At 44.1% G+C, this 20474-nt stretch overlaps 2 protein-coding genes across 11 annotated transcripts in view; one reads left to right on the plus strand and one right to left on the minus strand.

Moving 5' to 3' along the window:
• Positions 1 to 5048: 5048 nt before the first annotated feature.
• On the minus strand, positions 5049 to 16784 carry FAM72A (family with sequence similarity 72 member A). The gene is made up of 4 exons (XM_032878480.1): positions 16005 to 16784; positions 13690 to 13767; positions 10205 to 10329; positions 5049 to 6153 (listed from the first exon to the last, which is right to left on the minus strand). The coding sequence occupies exons 1-4, from the start codon at positions 16154 to 16156 to the stop codon at positions 6059 to 6061; spliced, it is 450 nt and encodes a 149-aa protein (XP_032734371.1). The 5' UTR covers positions 16157 to 16784; the 3' UTR covers positions 5049 to 6058.
• A 712-nt stretch (positions 16785 to 17496) lies between these two features.
• SRGAP2 (SLIT-ROBO Rho GTPase activating protein 2) overlaps positions 17497 to 20474 on the plus strand; it is a 227878-nt gene continuing 224900 nt past the window's right edge. For 5 of the 10 annotated variants that reach the window (XM_032878468.1, XM_032878471.1, XM_032878470.1 and 2 more), the window contains exons 1-2: positions 17631 to 17768; positions 19538 to 20150. In XM_032878468.1, coding sequence (XP_032734359.1) covers positions 20084 to 20150 — 67 coding nt within the window. In that variant the 5' untranslated portion in view covers positions 17631 to 17768; positions 19538 to 20083. Of the gene's footprint in view, positions 17603 to 17629; positions 17769 to 19537; positions 20151 to 20474 lie in introns of those variants that run through there. The other 5 variants (XM_032878477.1, XM_032878478.1, XM_032878469.1 and 2 more) reach the window with 4 other exon arrangements.

Genomic DNA, 20474 nt, shown 5'->3' on the forward strand with positions numbered 1-20474 from the left:
AGGCTCCCTGCTGAGCAGAGAGCCTGACTCGGGGCTCCATCCCAGGACCCTGGGATCATGAACTGAGCTGAAAAGTCAGAGGCTTTAACCCACTGAGCCACAGGTGGCCCTCGAATATGGATTTAATACCCGTTTTTGCTGTCCTCAAAGTAAATACCTATTCACATTACGAAGATTCAGTAATCAGAGGCAAGGCTGCTTCTGAAATTCCGTATAAATAGATATTTAAGACAAACTTTTAAGGAAGGCTGAAACTGGAGCCGTTTGTAAAGGTGATCATTTAATTCACTTTTTTATTATGAAATATTTGAGACATACAAAAAGTTTAAAGAACAGGTATATACTCCTTAGTGAACATTTGTTGCTTTTAAGATAAAAATCTGAATTAGTGAAAAAGACTTCATTTCCAGGTAAGTGCAGCAAAGCTGGAAATTGAGTTTTGCCTAAGTTTTTTTTTTTTTCCCCCCTTTTTCCAGATTGTATAAGACTAGCATTCTTATCATGTACCGGCACACCAAGTCTCCCTTACCGAGAAGGGAGATATCATTTTAATTAAAAGGAAAAAAACCCAGCAGCTAAGGTCTAACAGGGAAAGATGTGTACAGGAAGCTTGCTAATGGAAAACTTGACGTTTCTGAGGGGCACCTGGGTGGCTTAGTGGGTTAAGCCTCTGCCTTTGGCACAGGTCATGATCTCAGGGTCCTGGTATCGAGCCCCACATCAGGCTCTCTGCTGAGCAGTGAGCCTGTTTCCACCTCTCTCTGCCTGCCTCTCTGCCTACTTGTGATCTCTGTCTGTCAAATAAATAAATAAAATCTTTAAAAAAAAAAAAAGAAAACTTGATGTTTTTGGATGGAAGACAACTACATTGAAGACCAGAAAGGACACATGGTCATTAAGCTCATTAATTCTAGGCCCTTCAAATCTTAGAGTGGTGTCAGTTACTAGCTGTGTGACAATGGCCCAGTTCCTTAACCTCTCTGTACCTCAGTTTTGTGAACTGTGTGGTGAGTAGAGTAATAGGATTTGCTTCTTAGGTTGTTACATGTCAAGCCCTTAGAACAGCAAACCCTCAGCAAATGTTACCTCACTTTCTTTGTCCTCCTCGAAGGAAAGTTAACGTCACAGGAAAGCAAGAGCTTTGTCTTATTTAGATTCTGTGTCCTTGGCTTCTATTTTTCCCACAGTGGGCGCTCATTAAACATCAGGAAGATGGATTAATTAAGGACAACAGCTAGGCTTTGAGGCTGAACGTCAAACAGAATTTGTCCTACCTTTTATAACTAGCAAGGGGAAAAATGGACGTTGGGTTTACAATAATCTAGGGAAGGAGGAAAGAACCCTAAACTAAGATTAGAAGACCCGCATTCAAGTTTAAATTCTTAAAATTTTATTTTTATTAAAAAACATTTTTTTAAAGATTTTTTTATTTGAGGTGGGGAGGGCACAAGCGGGGTGGGAAGGGGCAGAGGGAGAGGAAGAAGCAGACTCCACACTGAGCAGGGAGCCCGGTGTGGGGCTTGAGCCCCAGGAACCTGGGATCATGACCTAAGTCAAAAGGCAGATGCTTAACCGATTGAGCCACCTGGGTGCCCCTCAAGTTTAAATTCTTTCGTCTTGGGGCACCCAGGTGGCTCAGTGGCTTAAAGCCTCTGTCTTCGGCTCAGATCATGACCCCAGGGTCCTGGGATCAAGCCCTGCATCGGCCTCTCTGCTCAGCGGGGAGCCTGCTTCCCTTCCTCTCTACCTCTGCCTGCCTGTCTGCCTACTTGTGATCTCTGTCTGTCAAATAAATAAAATCTTAAAAAAAATTTTTTTTATTAAAAAAATAAATAAAAATAAATTCTTTTGGCTCTCTGGGTGTTGAGACTAGATTTTCTTTCTTAATTTGTAAAATGGGAATAATTCCCAAGGTTATTCTGAGAATTATGTCAAGGTGTATGTGAAAGTTCAAATAAATTATAAAGGGATATACAAACACATGATATTATTAATTTTTATTTCAGTACGTTTACCCATTAGATGACAATAAAATTATTCTATGAAAGTCTTGGAAGAAAGAAGCTTCAGCTAAAGATGTAAGTACTAAAAATATTCAACCCCAGAGGTACCACAGACATAGACTAATTTTTTCCATCTGTGCAGTTTAGGGTAGATTTGGCATATGCTCCATACCAGGCAAGAAAGAAACTATGGTTAGGCTGCTTTGAAAGTAAAGAAAAAAAAAAGCAGAAAAGGAAACTATTTCCTTTTATAAGCATGAATGTTAAAATAGGGAAAGCCCTCACCGGATAATTTACCCCTGAAGCAGGACTGTTTGAGCCATATCCTCACTTTCCCCACTCCCCACTTACTTTCTAATTAGTTCTCTCATACATCGCGATTTATAGATTATGGTCACTTCCTCCTCACCAAGGAAAAACAACATAGATTACTCTTTATCAGCCATGGGTGACTCAGAGGTCAAAAGAGCAATTCTTTGTAGGGTACTCTCCCTAGATTAGTAGTATTGGAAGACCTGGATTTCAGAGCCAGAGATTATATAAAATATTATGGCTTTGGGCACCTGGGCGGCTCAGTGGGTTAAGCGTCTGTGTTCAGCTCAGGTCATGGTCTCAGGGTCCTGGGATCGAGCCCCGCGTCGGGCTCTCTGCTCAGCAGGGAGCCTGCCTCCCCCCTCTCTCCCTCTGCCTGCCTCTCTGTCTACTTGTGATTTCTGTCTGTCAAATAAATAAATAAAATCTTTTAAAAAATAAAATAAAATAAAAGAATAAAATATTATGGCTTTAAGATGAGGACCCACCCAAGATGCCTCAACAGAGCCTGAGTTTGAGGTTGAGAAACTGACATGAGGAAAAAGATAGAGGAGCAAAAACAAAACAAAAAAAGCCATAGCGGGTGAGCTGATGAGTCACTGTCCCTTCCTTGAACTTTAGTAACGACAGGATGGAAGAGAGAAAAAAGAGGCGGTGCCCACTGCAGACCAGATGTTCCATGAAAGTCAAGAACTTCGGGGAACTTAATGAACTTCTTAGGATAAAGGCAATAAATATAATTTCCATGGCTGAGTTGTTAATTGTATCCAGGAAAGGACACCAGGACAACTAAGCTTGACTGCCCTTCATGCTCAGAGCGATCATCTTAAATCTCATCACTTTATTCTCCTGCTCAAAACCTTAATCACTCCACAGTGCTACTGGAGTCAGTCTAAACCGAGCAATGGCATAGGCTATTCTTCACGACATCATCTCAACCTTCCTTGGTAGCTTCTTCTGCCAATTTCTTCTCCTCCTCCTCTTCCTTTTCTTCCTCCTCCTCCTTCGTTCCACACCCATGTGGAGCCCAGCATGAGGATTGAATTAACTACCCTGAGATCAAGACCTGAGCTGAGATCAAGAGTCGGACGTTTAACCGACTGAGCCACCCAGGCCCCCCCGCCAATTAATTCTTATCATATATCTTGGAACGTATAGGGAACTACTTATAATTTACCAAATAAAGCCAGATACTTTTAAGTGCTGGTGCGTTTGTTTATATATTCTCTCATCCCAGCTGGCAAACCCTTAACTGTACTTCAAAGCCTGGCAAAAGTATCATTTCTTGTCTGTAGCTTTCTCAACTCCCACTCTCTCCTACTACTCAGAATGATTGTTCTTTCATCTATGGTGTCATTGAACTCTGAGCATGTATTTGTTAAATCACTTACCCTGACACATTAGGTAGATACATCAGGTTTATCCTCTTCCCAACTCACTGCGTTCTCCATGAACGCAAGTGTGAGCCCATCATTGTTCAATTCTTGGCACACCGTACAAACACAAGACAGATTTGTTGAATTGAATTAAAAATTAGAAGAGGGCCAAAGCATACATGGATTTTCTAGGCCTACGAATTATGCTAGGACTAGGAACTATGTACTAACTCTTCATGTATGATTCTGCTTTTGGTCTTATCAGAGTGCATGTAACTTGCTTTTGTTAAGAAACAGTGTCAAAAATAAAAACCAGTGTCATGACTACGTTTCTTCAGATAAAACATTATTCATTTGTAGCTTAGAATTGCCCTTCCTATGACCCAGTTAGCTAAAAGGTAGCTGAATAATTTGAAATATTCTCCAGCTGGAATGGGATTGCATTTGGGGTTTGCTTTAATCAGTGCACCCTCACCTTGTTTTTGCTCTTCAAAGAGCCCCCTTCGAAAGCATGAACACAATGGAAACCGGATGAACTCTGCCAAATTTCAAACTTGCCACTTTCTCTCTAGCATTAAACTTTTCTTCTCTAATTGAACAAGTTAACTGAAGACGTATATAATGTAGTATCAGTTTATTTTGTTAATCTTATTCATTATGCCACCTTGTTCCAAAAAATCTTTGAGAGGGTAAAGGAATAAAAAATCCAAATCCAAAACCAAGTTGTCCCACATGTGGTCCACATTCACCCACAGTATCCCAGGGCTGACCATTAGTCGGTGTGAAAGACATTTGGAAAAATTTTCCAGGTACTAGTAATAGCATTTCCTGAAGTTGGATGTTGGTTCACAGCAAAGGATTGTGTTGATGCCCACAGGTCGCTTCTACCTTATGACCCAGTATGAGTTTGTTCAACCTTGAAATCAGCCACGGAGGCCCTCTCCCAGGGTACATAACGAGGCCGTTGTTACCCAGCAGGCATTGCGGCTAAATAAAATTGTAGCTGACTCACGTCTGGAGGGGCATATGGGGTAGAGCATAAAGAGTAAGAGCAGGAGTTCTGGAGTCAGTCTGTCTGTCTGCGTTTGAATCTGGCCACACCCCTGACTGGTGATGTGACCTTGGACGAGCTGTTTTAACTTCTCTATGCCTCAGCTGTGTCTTCAATGAAAGCGGAATATTAAAATCTACCTTGTGGGTTTGTGGTGTGAAATAAGTGAATTAAATCTGTTGAGAGTTTAGAAGGGTGTCTGGTACATGGTGAGCACTCAATGTTAGCTCTTGGGTGCTTTACTTTTCCATTTGGAGGTAAGAGAAGTGGGTACATTGGAAAATGAAAGGAAGGCTGGTCATTTTCACAACAAAACTTTATTTACAGAACCGCAACTTAGACTGTTTTGGTATCACTATTAACAAATGCCTACAGCTGAGGTATTGCTAAAATCACAATCCAACACCATCCATCCCGGTTTCCCATTTCTGTGTGGCTCTGAATGCAGCTTAAAACAAAAACAAAATTCTCTTTATAACATACAATGTCTTAAGAAAAACCCTTCTTTAGTTTTTTTCTATTTAAGAGTTGGAACTGAGACTGCTCATTTAAAATTTGCTATTTACAGAGAAAGTCCTAGAGAAGAGAATAATTTTAAGATGGAGGTTTAGTTGATCTGCTTTTATAACACAATAACCTTATGACTCTAGAAGAATGTAAATAATGTTGGTATACATACTGTTTACATACTGTTGTGACAAATTCATTTATCTAACATCGTGCTGAGGAATGAAGAGGATTTCTCCATAGATTTTCAACTTTTATCTTATTCTATTTGCTGATTCACAAAGTCTTGCTCTATTTTAAGGAGTTTTCACCAGTATAACACAGGAGAACCAGTATCTATGGAAACCTAACAGCTTGGTTCCTTTAAAAAAAATATGTATGCATGGTAATACCCATAGATATATGCTTCGTTGGCATACACACATGAATATGTACGAATGCCCCTTATTCAAGAATGTAAAATTAAGAGTATCTGGTATCTAGTTGTAAGAAAAATTCCCCAAGATTGTGAGGTAGTTGAGTGACACATGAAATAATCTTCTCCAGTCTGAATTTAAGAATACACCTTTACTGGATGGAGAGTTGGAGAGAGGAAGAGGAATCAATAGAAGAAAAGAATTACAATGGCTCAAATTAAATTCAGATAATGAATCTGAGATAGCAAATAAATAAATCAACAAATGTCTCATTTCCCCCCACAAAAGAGAAATCAGTAATAAATCCTTACTAATACTTCTAAAGTCAATCCATTAATACGTATTTTAAATAGGAAAGAGTCTGAATATTACACATGTCATTATCCCTCCCCTTCATCGAATCCAGTCCTCCGCTGAGATATCTAACGAGTCTTCGTCTGCGTTCTCCTCTATCTCTGGTAAGTTGCCCCACAGTAGGAAGTTTACACCTAAAAAGAAAAATCATAAAATTACTTAGTGCTGATTGCTATCACACCTCAGAACATGCTGTAGGAAACCTTATATGTTAACATTCTTGTATGAAACCATAGTGTTAACAGTAAAGAGAAAAGATATTAAAAAATATGCCACAGATTTAAAAAATTATCTGATATCATTCATCTAGGACATAGACATTTTTTAGGCTCTTTTAAGAAAGGGCTTGAGTTCTAGAAACTTCGAATTCCAAAGGATCTTAAGAGTCCATTTTCTCAAACCCTGCCCCCAGCTATATTATTGCATAATCACTCTACACTAATAATTTCCAAATCTATTTTAATGATTTTTAAGGATGGAGATCTCGTAAGATTATTTTAGATCAAGTGTCTCTTTGGAGGGTCCAGGGAAAAGGCTTGAAATAAATCTCTTCATCTCCTCAACAAGGATGGAAGTAGCTGGTGGCTTTTTTTGTGATTAAAAAAAAGCAAGGTTTTGAAGCCAGTTGTCTTCTGAAATGCAATCCTCACAACGGGTGGGTTTTGGTCTCTGGGGTATGAACTGGGGACCAGGTTGTAGCTGCTAACACAATAAACCAAACAACAATCTGAAGCCTCATAATGAAAGGACAGTCAGATTTCCTACTGAAGAACCTAGCATAGGTATGTAGGAAAATGACAGGAGCATGAGATGGCTTATTCAGGGCATGTACTCTATCATACAACTTGAAAGCACTAAATTGGGAAAAATACTATTATCAGTTGACTTGTAGGAGAACCAATGGAGTCCAACAAGGAAATGGCCACACGGTAGACTGGAATGAGCCAGGATTTGGAGATTTGGTTTGGATCTAGTCACTGGTAGTAGCCACTACTACCAGGATACCATGGATGTTTTTGCTACCTCTACAACAAATGTATGCAACTGCAGACAATATATATTACTTTTTGGGTGTATTTAAAATTTTTTATAGTGTGGCATTATCTGCATCCTTTCTAACTTGCTTTTTTCATTCAACATTATGTTTTTGAGATTTACCTATATCCTTGTGTATAGCTTTAGCTCATTTCTTTTTATTTCTGTATTCTGTTCCGTGAATTAAATGTGTATTTAGCAAATATATACATACATAGCAAATAGAGCGCATCTCTCATTGCTTCCTAACTTCCCATACTGCATAGGAATTTAAGGAGACATGTACAGTGAGGTGTCCTGTTGCATTGTTGAAACAGTGGAAACAATCAACTGCCTCTCTTGGTTGAGATATTAGAATCTAATCAGGCAAGAAGTTAGCATCTCTTTCATGCTGGGGGATTGGATACAGATGTCTATCATATTTTCTGTAATTTGTGTGTGTGTGTTTGCGTTGTTTATAATAAAAAATATTTCCCCTCCAAGAATGAATGGCATTCTGCTTCTGGTAATACGGCATTGATGAGCTAACAGGATAATAAGGAATTACCAGGCCAAAACCTAAGGGATTGTTAGAACCCATAAAGGTAAATGAGGGTTGTAGTCAACTTGCCTTTGAGAACATTTGTCAATCCCAGGGAATTTGAACTGAGTTTTCTCAAGCATCCTCAGGAGAGCTTCGGGAAATCAGGTCAACATGTGAAGCCTAGTCTAGAACATAGACTTGGGGCCCTTTCAGTCTAAACATTCTAGAATTTCATAAAGCTTGTGTATGTACTCCTTTGATGCTGCTGATTCAGGTGATTCAAGGACAGTCACAATATCATGAGGAACCCTATTTTATACCAAGCCTCTAGAAGGTTTTACTTTAAATCACAATATTAGGGTTACAAAGGAGAAGTTTGATATTTTTGGAGTGAATACTCAAGAGACATGAGTAGCTTGGCACAATTGGTTCAAAGGAGAAAAAATAAACTAAGAGATTGGATCTGACAGAAGGAGCACCTTCCTTTCTCTGTTAAGGGAGGAAGGAAATCCTGTGATACATCTGTTTCTCATGGATTAGATTCAATGCAAATGGAAGAATGCAGGGCTTTTATCTTTGAAAAATTGACCAATATTAACAAGTAAATCAAAATGGAAAAATCTCCACCCTGTGTTTTGAATTCTGTGAAGCAGGAAAAATAGTATCAAAGCAGAAACTTCCTTTAATGTGTCCCATGATCAACACAAATATAAAACTGGAAGCCCAAGCTAGGAGCCCATATGGCAGGGGAATTCAGATAACTCCTTCCTCAAAAATGGCCCTCTTGGGGCGCCTGGGTGGCTCAGTGGGTTAGAGCCTCTGCCTTCGGCTCGGGTCGTGGTCCCAGGGTCCTGGGATCGAGCCCCGCGTCAGGCTCTCTGCTCAGCGGGGAGCCTGCTTCTCCCTCTCTCTCTGCCTGCCTCTCTGCCTACTTGTGATCTCTGTCTGTCGAATAAATAAATAAAATCTTAAAAAAAAAAAAAAAGGCCCTCTTAACATCCCAGAGTCTGAAATTAAGACCCGCAAATGATGGGTTGAAAACTACAATTGAACGCCAGGTGATTAAAAAGAAGATCTGAGTCTATAAAAACCCAAGCATAATTGGTGGGTTTGAAGACCCCGAGAACCTAGCTTACAGTTCATGATCTTTAGTCTGTGACGGCAAATCATCCTTAAGAAAAGGAATATGTTTTAGGTTGCAAAGAAGATTAAAACATACATCGAAAAACCTGAGAGTGTTAGTGCCAACCTGGATTGCTGAGTTCTTTAAATTTGTTCTGCAAACTTTAGTTGCCACTAAAATAATCCCACTCAGAGTCAACCTGGTCTGTTGTGTAAATAGATACCAGACAGAGAAAACTTGTGTCCTACAACAAAACCACATGGCTCTAGACAAGATAAAATGTATCATGTAAATATCCTTTAAGAATTGGTTGTATGCAGGCTCCTGGGTGGCTCAGTGGGTTAAGCCTCTGCCTTCGGCTTGGGTCATGACTCAGGGTCCTGGGATCGAGACCCACATTGGGCTCTCTGCCCAGCGGGGAGCCTGCTTCCCCCTCTCTCTCAGCCTGCCTCTCTGCCTGCTTGAGATCTCTTTCTCTCTGTCAAATAAATAAACAAAATCTTAAAAAAAAAAAAGAATTGGTTGTATGTTACATAATTAGGACAACATACTGGTATTAAATATTTCCCTTGAATAAAATTCCATCGTAATTTATTGCTATAGATGTCAAAATGTCTGTTTTTATCCTGGAGCAACATCACCAAATACAACGGTTACCCAGTCATCTCCCCTCCCACCTCCTCACTGCCCCAGCCTCCCCTCCCCGCTTTCTTACACACACACACACACACACACACACACATGCACAACTGACCATCAAATCTAAAATCTTCCCAAATTCTCTGGAGTTATAATATGTATCAAAGCAACATTCTAGTGCAACTAAAATATTAGTTTAGGGGCACCTGGGTGGCTCAGTGGTTTAAGGCCTCTGTCTTCGGCTCAGGTCATGAAACCAGGGTCCTGGGATCGAGCCCCGCATCGGGCTCTCTGCTCGTCAGGGAGCCTGCCTCTCCTCTCTCTGTGCCTGCCTCTCTGCCTACTTGTGATCTCTGTCTGTCAAATAAATAAATAAAATATTTTTAAAAATATATATTAATTTAAAAAGACCGAGAAGAGGGGCACCTGGGTGGCTCAGTCGTTAAGCTTCTGCCTTTGGCTCAGGTCATGATCCCAGGGTCCTGGGATGGAGCCCCGCATCGGGCTCCCTGCTCAGTGGAAGCCTGCTTCTGCCTCTCTCACTCCCCCTGCTTGTGTTCCCTCTCTCGCTGTGTCTCTCTCTCTGTCAAATAAATAAATAAAATCTTAAAAAAAAAAAAAAAAAAAGACCGAGAAGAGCCATGTTTGAGGCCTTATATACAATGGTGACAACAGAAATGGCAATGAAGTTTGGCTAGTAGTTTCCCTAACTGAATGCTTGGGATCAAAGGACTCAAGTTTCACTCTTTGAACCCAGGTAAGAGGGTTTCAGAGGGAATCCTAAAACGATCTATATTGGGAGTTTCACTTAGGTATTGATAGACAAATAAATGTTAGGGGAATTTCTAAGTCAGCTGTTTCTTACCAGTAGAGTCTAGTCTGTTAATATCATAAACTGCTTGGCTGTGAAACATCCAGAAGTGTCCATTGTTGCAGGAAAGAAGGCAGGAACAACATGGAACGATCACATGATAACCTACAATGTTCCCACTGAGACAGAAAGTAAATACAGTTAGATACCCACTAATAACTGGCCATATAAGCATTTCTATGTGCTAAAGTAAATAGACCATATGAAGACCTCATTTCCTCCTAACAACCTCCACGGCTAGGACCTTTGGGATAGGAGTTATCCGGCAATGTTAAATTTGACAGTGCTACTGCCAAATGGGAAAATGGTCTTCAGGTGAGCAAAACAATACTAACACATTCTCCATTTCTTCCCTGGGGTTCCTTTAGGCATTCTCCTTAAGCTAGCTTCTAGATGCCGGGCCCTAGGGTCGTGATGTGCTCTGTAAAGCCCCCAGAGCCGATGTGTTGTGCGGACACGAGACATGAGATCAACTCAGCCTCTGTGGGTAAAAGGTTTTTGCTGGTCCCAGGACCGTGGCAGGTTGGGTTCTTCTATGTTCTAGTTCGATGCCAGCACCTAAAAACTGTCTCAACAGATGGAGGAGTAGGAAGACAGCATGAGCCCCTGTAAACCAAACACAGGCTGGCTGCTCTAATTTTAGTTTTGGTGTTTTTGAAGGAATTCGGATATAAAGCACATCCGTAGTTTCTCGAAAAAGTTGCAAAAGTTTTGACTGTCTTCAAGAGTATCCATCTGATTATAAGTACCTCAGTTTCCACAGATATTTTTCTTCTATGTGGTCACTATTACATAGAGTGAATATAGAGGGAATGTCTTAGCTAGTGCTTAAAAAAAAATGACAACACAAGCTACTTATACCTTGGGTTGTAAAAATTCTTATTATAGCTTGTTCCCATCCTGGGAGATGTGGGAGTCAGTCATTTTTGTGAGGCCCTATAAAAAAAAATACTATAAAAGGTACCAGCCTACCTAAAATATGTCTTCTAATCATAATCTGCTTGAAAGGCAAACAAATGAAAGCAAGTTGTTCTTGGACTAGGACTGACAGTTATTTGTAAGACTATATTGCAAGAGTAAATTCTATGGCTTTAATCATCATCTATATTCATTCACTCATTCAGCTCATGTTTACTGAACATCTACTATGTGCCAACGACTGTTGTAGGTGCTGGGAATCCAACAGTAGACAAAGTCCTTGTACTCACGGAACTAACATTCTAATAGGGACACATCAGACCATTTTGCTCCCATGTTAAAACCCCTTCAGTGGTTTCCCATTGGCCAAAAATCAAAACAAAAAAACCCCTTCATGCCAAGGTCTAGATCTGTGCTAATCCAAAATGTGGCTATTAAGAACTTGATGTTTGGCTAGACTGAATTGAAGTGAATAGAAAGTAAGTAAATAGAAAACATACACAATAAATAAATAGAAAAAGTAAATAGAAAACATACACAAGATTTTAAAGACTAAAGAAAAAAAACAGAATGTAAAATATTGCATTAATAATTTTTTACGTTGGTTACATGTTAAAATAATATTTTGGTTATACTGGGTTAAATAGAACATACAACTTAAATTAATTTCACTTGTTCCTTTTTTACTTTTTAAAATGTGGTTATTAGATTTTACTTATTCATTTATTATTTTTTAAAGAAGATTTTAAATTAGATATATGACTTGTAGATTTCTTTTTTTTAACATTAAAAATTTTTTTATTTTATTAACATATAGTGTATTATTTGCTTCAGGGGTAAAGGTCTGTGAATCATCAGTCTTACACAATTCATAGCACTCACCATAGCACATACCCTCCCCAATGTCCATAACCCAGCTACCCTTGTAGATTTCTATTGGATAGCGCTCGTCTAGATTATCTGGATTCTGACTCTATCTCTAATTTACTCATACAACTCTTCCTTGATGTTCACAATGTCTTAGCCACTCGCCATTCTCTTCTTATTCCTTGAACATGTTAAGCTTCTTCTTGCCTTGGGTACTCTACATGATGTTCCATCTGCCTAGAACATTTCCCCTTGGGGTCTTTCTCATCCTTTTGGATTCAACTCCAATGTTACCTTCTCATGAGAAGGCTTCCCTAAGCATGCTACCTCAAAGAGCTATTACCTACTCCCCCAAACTCTACTATTCTCTATCATTTATTATAATTATTTCCTTTGGAACGCTTTCCACCCTATGAAATTTTTTTTTTTTTTAAGAGTCTCCACATCCAGTTCAGGGCTTGAATTCACAACCCTGAGACCAAGAGTCGCATGCTCCACTGACTAAGCCAGCCAGGTACCCCAAACTTTATCTATCTATCTATCTATCTATCTATCTATCTATTTAAAGGAGGCGCCACATCCAGCATGGAGCTTGAACTCACAACCCTGAGATCTAGAGTTGTGTGCTCTACTGACTGAGCCAGCTGGTATCCCTCATACTCTATTCAATATCTTATTTATTTAAATATCTGACTAACTGATTGTCTTCCCACTAGAATATAATGTCAGTGATTTTGTCTATTTATTGCTGTGTTTCTAGCCCCCATATCAGGCTAGCACATAGTAGAAATTCAATAGATAGTTTGAATGAATGAAAGAATGAATTTAAATCATCATTAACACATAAGAATTTGAATTATTAGGATTATAATTTATAACCCAAACCCCATTTAAGTGTAAAAATAATCTCAGCTTTCTTCTCTCTAAAATGGGACTAATAATGCTCAAGTTTCCCCACCTCTCAAAAAATAATAGTAATAGTTTTCATCTGTGTTATAATTCATGATCTAGGGGCACCTGAGTGGCTCAGTGGGTTAAATCTCTACCTTTGGCTCAGGTCATGATCTCAGGGTCCTGATCGAGCCCCGCATCGGGCTCTCTGCTCAGCAGGGAGCCTGAACCCCTTCCCCCCGCCTTCTGCTCTGCCTACTCGTGATCTCTCTCTGTCAAATGAATAAATAAAATCTTTGAAAGAAATAATTTATGATCTATTAAGCCTTTTAACATTCAAAACACTCCATAAAGTAAACACAAAAGACATTTAAATTTCTGTCTTCTTAAGTTAGAAGATAGTTTCTGTCTTCTAAAGATATAAATTAGACAAGGAAAGAGAGGTTCAGGGGTTTCGATGTTTAAGGAGTTTACATGAGATCACATTGAGAGTAAGTGTAGGGCCAGGGCTCAAACCTGATTTGTTATTATTGTAACTGTGTTTTTTCCTCCTAAACTATCTTGCTTTTTTCTGAAAATGGAACCAGAGATTTGTCAATGCACTCTGAAAAATTGTAAAATCATATACAAATGTGCCACAAGACCCTTCTAAAAAATTATTCTAAATAACAAATGGGTTTTCAATGGCTCATTGCATGGGTTATAACCAGTGCTTGATGCGGTCCACTGAACCTTTCTCTGTGTTGTGGTGTTAACATCCATCTTCCAAATGCAGGGCTATCTAGAATCTTGCCAAAAATTACCATTTTAAGCATGCGATGTCCTTCAGTTTACATTTGCAGATTTCAGTGAAATAGCATCTTCCAATGAAGTCCACTGCACTGGAGAGGGAAACGTGCAGAAATAGTCAAGGTACGTTGAAAAAGATTATTGTAAAAAATGCACATAATGTAAAATTTACCAACTTAGTCATTTTTTAAGTGTACGGTTCGGAAGTGTTAAGTGTTGAGCAATCTTCTTCACTGTTGAGCAATGAACCTCCAGGCCATTTTCATATTGCAAAACTGAAACTCTCTACCCATTAAACAACTCCCCATATCCCTCTGCAACTACCATCTACTTTCTGTTTCTATGCATCTGACTATTTTATATAGCACATATAAGTGAAAGCACACAGTATTTGTCTTTTCGTGACTGGCTGATTCCATTTAGCATAATGTTCTCAAGGTCCATCCATGCTGTAGCATGCAGCAGGATAGCCCTCCTTAATAAGGCTGAATAATACTATACTGTATGCATATATTACATTTTGTTCATTCACCTGTTGATGAACATTAGCATTTTTGTTTCTATCTCTCCGTTATTGTGAATTATATGGTTGAGAACATGTGCGTGCAAATATACCTTTTAAATCCTGCAATGAATTTTTTGGGATAGATATAACTACATATAAGCACACACTCAGAAGTGGGATTCCTGGATCATACGGTAATTCTATTTTCAATTTCTCAGGAACTTCCATGCAATTTTCCATAGCAGCAGCACCATTCTATGTTCCTACCAGCAGTGCACAAGGGTTCCAATTTTTTCATATCCTTGTCATTAAGTTTACTTTTGGTTGTGATTTAGCATGAATTTTGTAGGCCCAAAGAGCTGAAAGAGACTCTGGAGTAGAACAATAGTATATTTTGTAAGAGTCAGTTAATACTTGTGAGCTTACATAAATACAAACAAAACTTTCATTTAAAAAAATCTCATGTGCTCATTAATCATACATATCTTAGCACATTAATCCATCACAGTCATAAACCCTTCAAGAAGAGCAGACAATAGAAAAAAACCTGGTTCCATTCTCAACTCTGGTTTCACCTCTAACAATTCACATACCTGAGCCCTCGTCTTACTGTTTACCATAGCCATTGCGAAGATGAATGGGTTAATATCTTAAATTTGTGTGCATCTGTGTGGATGCACTACAAAAAGGAAAAGCACTGGACAACAACTCATAGGATGTATGCAATAGTAGGTTCTAGATTTATTGTCTAGTTCTTTTTCTTTTTGCAACACACACACACACACACACACACATACTCAAACTAGTAACCCAAATATCTTTGTGTGACTACACTTAAACCACCTCAGAAAAGATTTCAAGAAAGGAAGAGTTTTACAGCTTGGAGTACATTTTTAAAATGTTCAAGTTTCTATCATTGAAAAGTTCATTTTAAAGTGTTATGATTATTGGCCTGTTTCCTCTGGCTCTCTGTGTCCAAAGAATAGCTGTTCACCTGTATTTTGGATAATTACTCTTTCACTTTAATGATAAAGACTCAAATTTTGAAAATTTTGTAAGGGCATATATATGCTGACTATGGAAAGAGAAAATACCTTTTAGAGCCCGAAATGGTACATTTGAGTCAAATAAAATGGCTATTCATCCAAATAGGTAGCAAATTCTTAAGGACTCTACCAACAAAAGTGGGTAGTGTCGGAAAACAGAATCTAAGAGGACTTAATTATGCAAATGGATAGTATCTGAAACAGTGAACAAGGATTGTTTCAGGGCTAAGTCTCTTTTTCATCTCATACAAATCTATTTCTCGCTCATTAGGAGAGAGATTTTTGAGAAAAGAACACTGACTTACAAGGACAATGAATCTGAATCAGCCTGCCAATTGCAAATAATGGCAGAAAATTATGAGTATTTTTTGGCCTAAAACCTTATGGATAATAATGAAAAACCTAGTGGCCTCTTCTTTCTCACAGTATGGAAAATCTTGCCCGACTTTACCTAGAGTCTAGGGTCTAGGTCATGGCCTGGATCCAGTGAGATTAGGATGGTTGGGCAGGGCACAGCGCCAGGGATTCAGGTTCAGGGATGTGGTCACATGACTGTAATTGAACTAGAAGCATGGCATCAGGACTGACCACTCTGGCTAAACCACAGACTTTGTCCAGACAGTCTGCCCACTTAGTTATACTCCAAAGGGATCATCAGACTGTTGGGAGTGGCTGGAACACCAAAATGATAACCTCCTTGTTGACTCCCCGAGGTCCAAACCATACACTTTTCCCATTTAGTTAAAGGCTACCGTTGCCCGCCACTAGCATGACTTACTTGGTAGGAGGGATGTCTGTAGAGAAAAGGTCTATTTCAGTATCAGCCAGCAAAACAGCCTTCATTCCCCTAGAGCTGAGCACTTGTTTACAGAATTTGCAACACAGGATGGACACGCACCGGTCCTTGAAACTACAAGTGCTGGTAGACATGGCGTCCCGGGAAGGATGCGGTGTGGGATTTTGAAAGAGCAGACAAGAGCAGCCCCTTTCCTCGTTTGAGTCCCCCGGGGTTAAAAATTAGATCGCGAGGTCTAGAGCTCTTCTAAGCCCTCGGTTGGCAAGGAAATGAGTTCTTTTCTGTTTCCCGTGGGAAGGTGAAAGCAGTATTTATTGAGGAGGCGCTCGGGGAAGGGAGTGGGGTTTGAAGCTGGGGAGGCGCGAGCTGCCAGGGGCCTCGGGAACTTCTCTACAGCAGGCTCCCAGCCCCGAGGCTAAAAGGCTCCTCTACGCTTCAGCCCCCGCCCCTTTGAGCAATTCCCTAAGCTTTCTCCAGCAGCGTCTTCCGGAGAAAGCTCCCCTCCTAAGCCCCCACCTCGGAGCTCTCCAATGCTTCCCGCTCGGACCGCCGGCCAAGCGTCCCTACCCACGCCTCGTCTTTGGAAATCCTTCTCCTCTTCCCAGGATCCAGAAATCCCCTCAGCTTTTCCCACGACCCCTGGTTGTCCTCAGTCCTCCCGGGACCCTCCCCCGCTCTGCTCGCTCGCGAGCTCCCGCTTCACTTCTCTCCAGGCAGCCCCCAGCCCTCAGCGTGCAGACTGGCTCTCGCGCCGTTTCTCTCGGTCCCTCGGACCTCCCTGAGGTCCCCAGTCCCTCAGCTCTGCCTCGTGCCCCCCGCGGTCCCCTTAGGTCTCCCTCCGAGCGGCCGCTCCGGAGCGCGCGGTGGGGTTGGCGGGACGGGGCAGAGATCGCTTTGGGGGCTCAGCCGGCGCTGGGGTCTCTGTCACCGAACGCGTCGTTTTTTGCTCCTTCTTCCGCTCTCTCTGCCTTTCCAACCGGCTGTCAGTTTGAATTGCCGGCGCCGGGCACCGATTGGGAGAACCAGAGTTCGCCCGCGTCCCGCATTGGAAGGCTCGGGAGCCTTCCCCTGCTGAGATCTTAGTGGCTTGGAGACCGTACGCCCCGCCTCAGTAACGGTGCCGGGATCTGTTCAGCTTTCTGGTTGGTGGAGGTTGGCTCCGCCTCCGCTCTCATTGGCTGGTCCCTGGAGGCTTGGGCAAATCCTACTCCTGCCCCAGTGAAAGCGTCAGGGCTCGCCCTTCGCGCTTCTTATTGGAACATTTTCTACAGTCCCCGCCGGACTCTACTCTCTATTGGCTAAAATTCTCCGCAACGCCCCTCCTTTCTACCCCGGTCCAATTGGTCGTGCTTTCTCTCAAGAGTTTGTGTTTGGCTGTTAGTTCCATTTTAACCCCGCCCATTAATTCTACTTTGGGGGCTAGGCAACCCTGGGAGGAGCTTACCTTGTGACCACGCCTCGGTGGCGCTAGTCACACCTCCGAGTTTCGCCAGCCCCTCCTCCTCATTCCTGTCCTTTCGGGATCAGCTATTCCTATTGGCTGTAGGCCCCATCGGTCGATAGACTACGGGCGGTGATTGGTAAGGGGGTGGGCTCTGCTTCCCGGCGGGGTCCTGCGGAGTTGGCGGAGGCTCCTCAGGGGACTAGGGGACCGATCTGCGTAGAAGCGGGTGGCGGGGAAGAGGGGAGGAGATCTCTGAGTAGGAAGCGGAGCCGGGGGCCCAGGACCCGTCGCGTCTGAGCCAGGTAAAGGCTCCTTCCCTCTCCCCTTTCCTCTTCCCGGCCGCCGGAGCCCTGTCTGAACAAACTCCGGCAGGGGCGGGAAGGAGAGGGCGCGGATGCTGCTTGCGGCATCGCCTAGCTGTGCAGCCCGGAATCCTTCAGACCCCCTCCCCCCGACCCTCTCCAAATCTTCCAGTACAGCCCATAATACTTCTCAAGACTGCATCTCTCTTTGCCGTTCACCGCACAGCCTGGGACTCTGCCCTGGGACTCTGCCGCCGCGAAGCCCTCACCCAGCCCCCTCCCCAAGTCCTCTTCACACGGGCACCCTTGGTCCACTTTTGGGTAACCGTCGCTGGCATCACCCGTAACCATCGGCTACCGTCTTCCCCTGTCTCCAAGCCCTGGCAGACAGCCGGGTTACAGCCCAGGACCCAGGATAGTTGTTCCGCCCTGCTTCCGGGGCTCTTGCCCTGTCCCAGTCCCCGGCCCGCCTGGAATGGCTCCTTTTATGCACCCCCGTTCCTAGACTCATAGCGGGTCCCCCAAGTTGCTAACATCCTTACGCACCATGTAACATCGTGGCCCGCGACAGTCTCCTCACCCCCACTCCCTCCCTAGGCAATCTTCCCTGTGCCCTCTCTCCACCTCCCGAGCCTGTGCGGAGGCTCCAGTTATCCCCGGCTCCCTTGCAGCCTCTGGACCCCACCTCACACCCCCCTCCCCGCTTCCTGCCCGCCTGAACCACCACGCCGCCTGGGCTCCCTCTTCTTCCCGGCGCGGGAAGTCGGAGACACCGGCGGGAGCCCGCCCCCCTCACCCCCCAGCGGCCTCCTGACCAGGAGAGGGTAAGGGGCGACCAGGGAGGGAGGGTAGTCGCGGCGGCATGGTGGGGGACTAGACGCCCGACTCGGCGCTCCGGCTGCTTCCCTCCCGCCTCCCGGGCCTGGGCCGGGGCGGGATTTCCTCCGGCACCTCCCGGTGCGAGGAGTCGGGACTGCGACCCTCCCGACCTCTCCTCCCCCAGCCTGGGTCTGGGTGCGGTATCTCGATCTGTGGGCTTGGGTGACAAAAAAATATCAGGGCTGGTATTTAAGAGTCACTCTGGTCCCCGGCTTGGGGGAGGCGGTGGCTGCCTTCCGTCCCCCGCCCCCGGGTTTTCCCGACTCCGACCCTAGCCTCTAACCCGTTTCCTGCTTCTGTCGACCACATTGTTTTCCTGGATGTGCCCCGTGCCGAGCAGGCTTTTTCCTGCAGGTCTCTCCCCCCACCCCGCGCAAACATTTTGCTGCCAAGAGAAGCTAGTAACCAAAAACAAAACAACTGGGAGGAGGGGCGGGAGGGGAAGAAAAGTTGTGCCCGGGTGGCTTGTCCCTCCCTGGCTTTGATCCCTTTTGAGGTCCAGGGAGTTGCCCCAGCCGGGGGTCAGGGGCCGCGTCGGAGCCACTGCCGAGAGTGCTGCCTTCGGCTGGCAGCTGCCCAGTGCTGGCGGGGCTCGGAGGCCGCCGAGGTGCCGCAGTCCCCGCCCGGAGCCCCGCGTTCCCGCCGCAGTCCCCACCCCAAGCCCGCGCAGGCGGCTGCTCCAAAGTGTTTTCTTCCAGCCTTAAAACAAAATCCGGAGGGAGCTTCCTTCCTCCGCACCTCGCCGCGCCGGGCTTTGTGGGCCGGGCGGTATTTGGCCGAGATGAATGGGCCCTGGCCGGGCTTGGAACGACGTCCCCTACCCCACCCCCGCCGCGATTAGGATCTACGCTGGGGCTGATCGCCCCCTCCCCTTTTCCTTGCATTTACAGGCAAGTGAACCGGAGCAAACGACTTCCGATCCAGTCTGCGCTGCTGCGGCTCCCGTTTGGGATTTGATTTGCAGCATCTTCGAGCCTGTGCAACAAAAAAACCGCGAAGCACGCCCAGCCCTCCCCGGCACCCTGTTACGCACCCACTCCCTCCCGGGGACACAGCTGGGCGCGTCCACACCCCCGCACCCCCCACACCATGTTGTGCGGAAGGACTTCCACTCCCTGCCTCTGTCGTTGATGTCAGACCCCAGGCCAGCCTCCGGGCGCTGCAGTTCTCCCGGCTAATGCTGAGGCTGCGGCTCCGGCTCTAGCACAGGAACCAGCCGCAGCCGCCGCGCCCGGCCCCAGCGTCCACCGTCTGCATGTGCCCGCCGTAGCCTTCTGTCCAGCCCGCAACCCGCGCTCCCCGGAGCGCTGGAGACCACCGCGGGGGGCCCCTTCTGCCCTTGGGAGAAGCGGTCTTGGAGGTATTGATCTCGGTGGTTGGATTTTTCCCGTGGATCTATCAGTTCACAATTTGAATTTGGAAGAAAGAAGGAAAACATGACGTCTCCGGCCAAATTCAAAAAGGATAAGGAGATCATAGCAGAGTACGATACTCAGGTCAAAGGTAAGGGCTTTGAAAAATAGCATAATGCATATGCTCTGTGGGCCATTGAGGCTTGCATTTCCATCCTGATTTGCAGGCTGTTCATTTCTTTGGGTGGAGCAGGTGGGGACAGGCTGAGCCCAGAGGTGGTTTCATAGGTGGGTTTGAGCCTCCGAGGGATGAACTGTGCCAGGGGCCACAGGCTCTGGAAAGGAATTTTTAGAGTGGGCTTTAGGTTTGCTCCTGGAGGGCTGGCCTTGATTTTGGCAGCCCTTTCCCCCCAGCCTAGATCGGGTGGGGGGAGGGGCGAGAGGTTCTTGGAGAGAGAAAGGCGGCAGTTTGCCT

Source organism: Lontra canadensis, unplaced genomic scaffold (assembly GCF_010015895.1).
Source record: "Lontra canadensis isolate GAN:19392208 unplaced genomic scaffold, GSC_riverotter_1.0 scaffold63, whole genome shotgun sequence".
Classification (NCBI taxonomy): Eukaryota; Metazoa; Chordata; class Mammalia; order Carnivora; family Mustelidae; genus Lontra; species Lontra canadensis.

Excerpts from the sequence above, each read along its gene's own strand:
- FAM72A (XM_032878480.1), bottom strand. The coding sequence starts at position 16,156 with ATGTCTACCAGCACTTGTAGTTTCAAGGACCGGTGCGTGTCCATCCTG. Across the intron at positions 13,768-16,004 it reads ACAGACATCCCTCCTACCAA|TGCAGTGGACTTCATTGGAA; the intron begins GTAAGTCATGCT and ends TTCCCTCTCCAG. Across the intron at positions 10,330-13,689 it reads GACATCGCATGCTTAAAATG|TGGGAACATTGTAGGTTATC; the intron begins GTAATTTTTGGC and ends TTTCTGTCTCAG.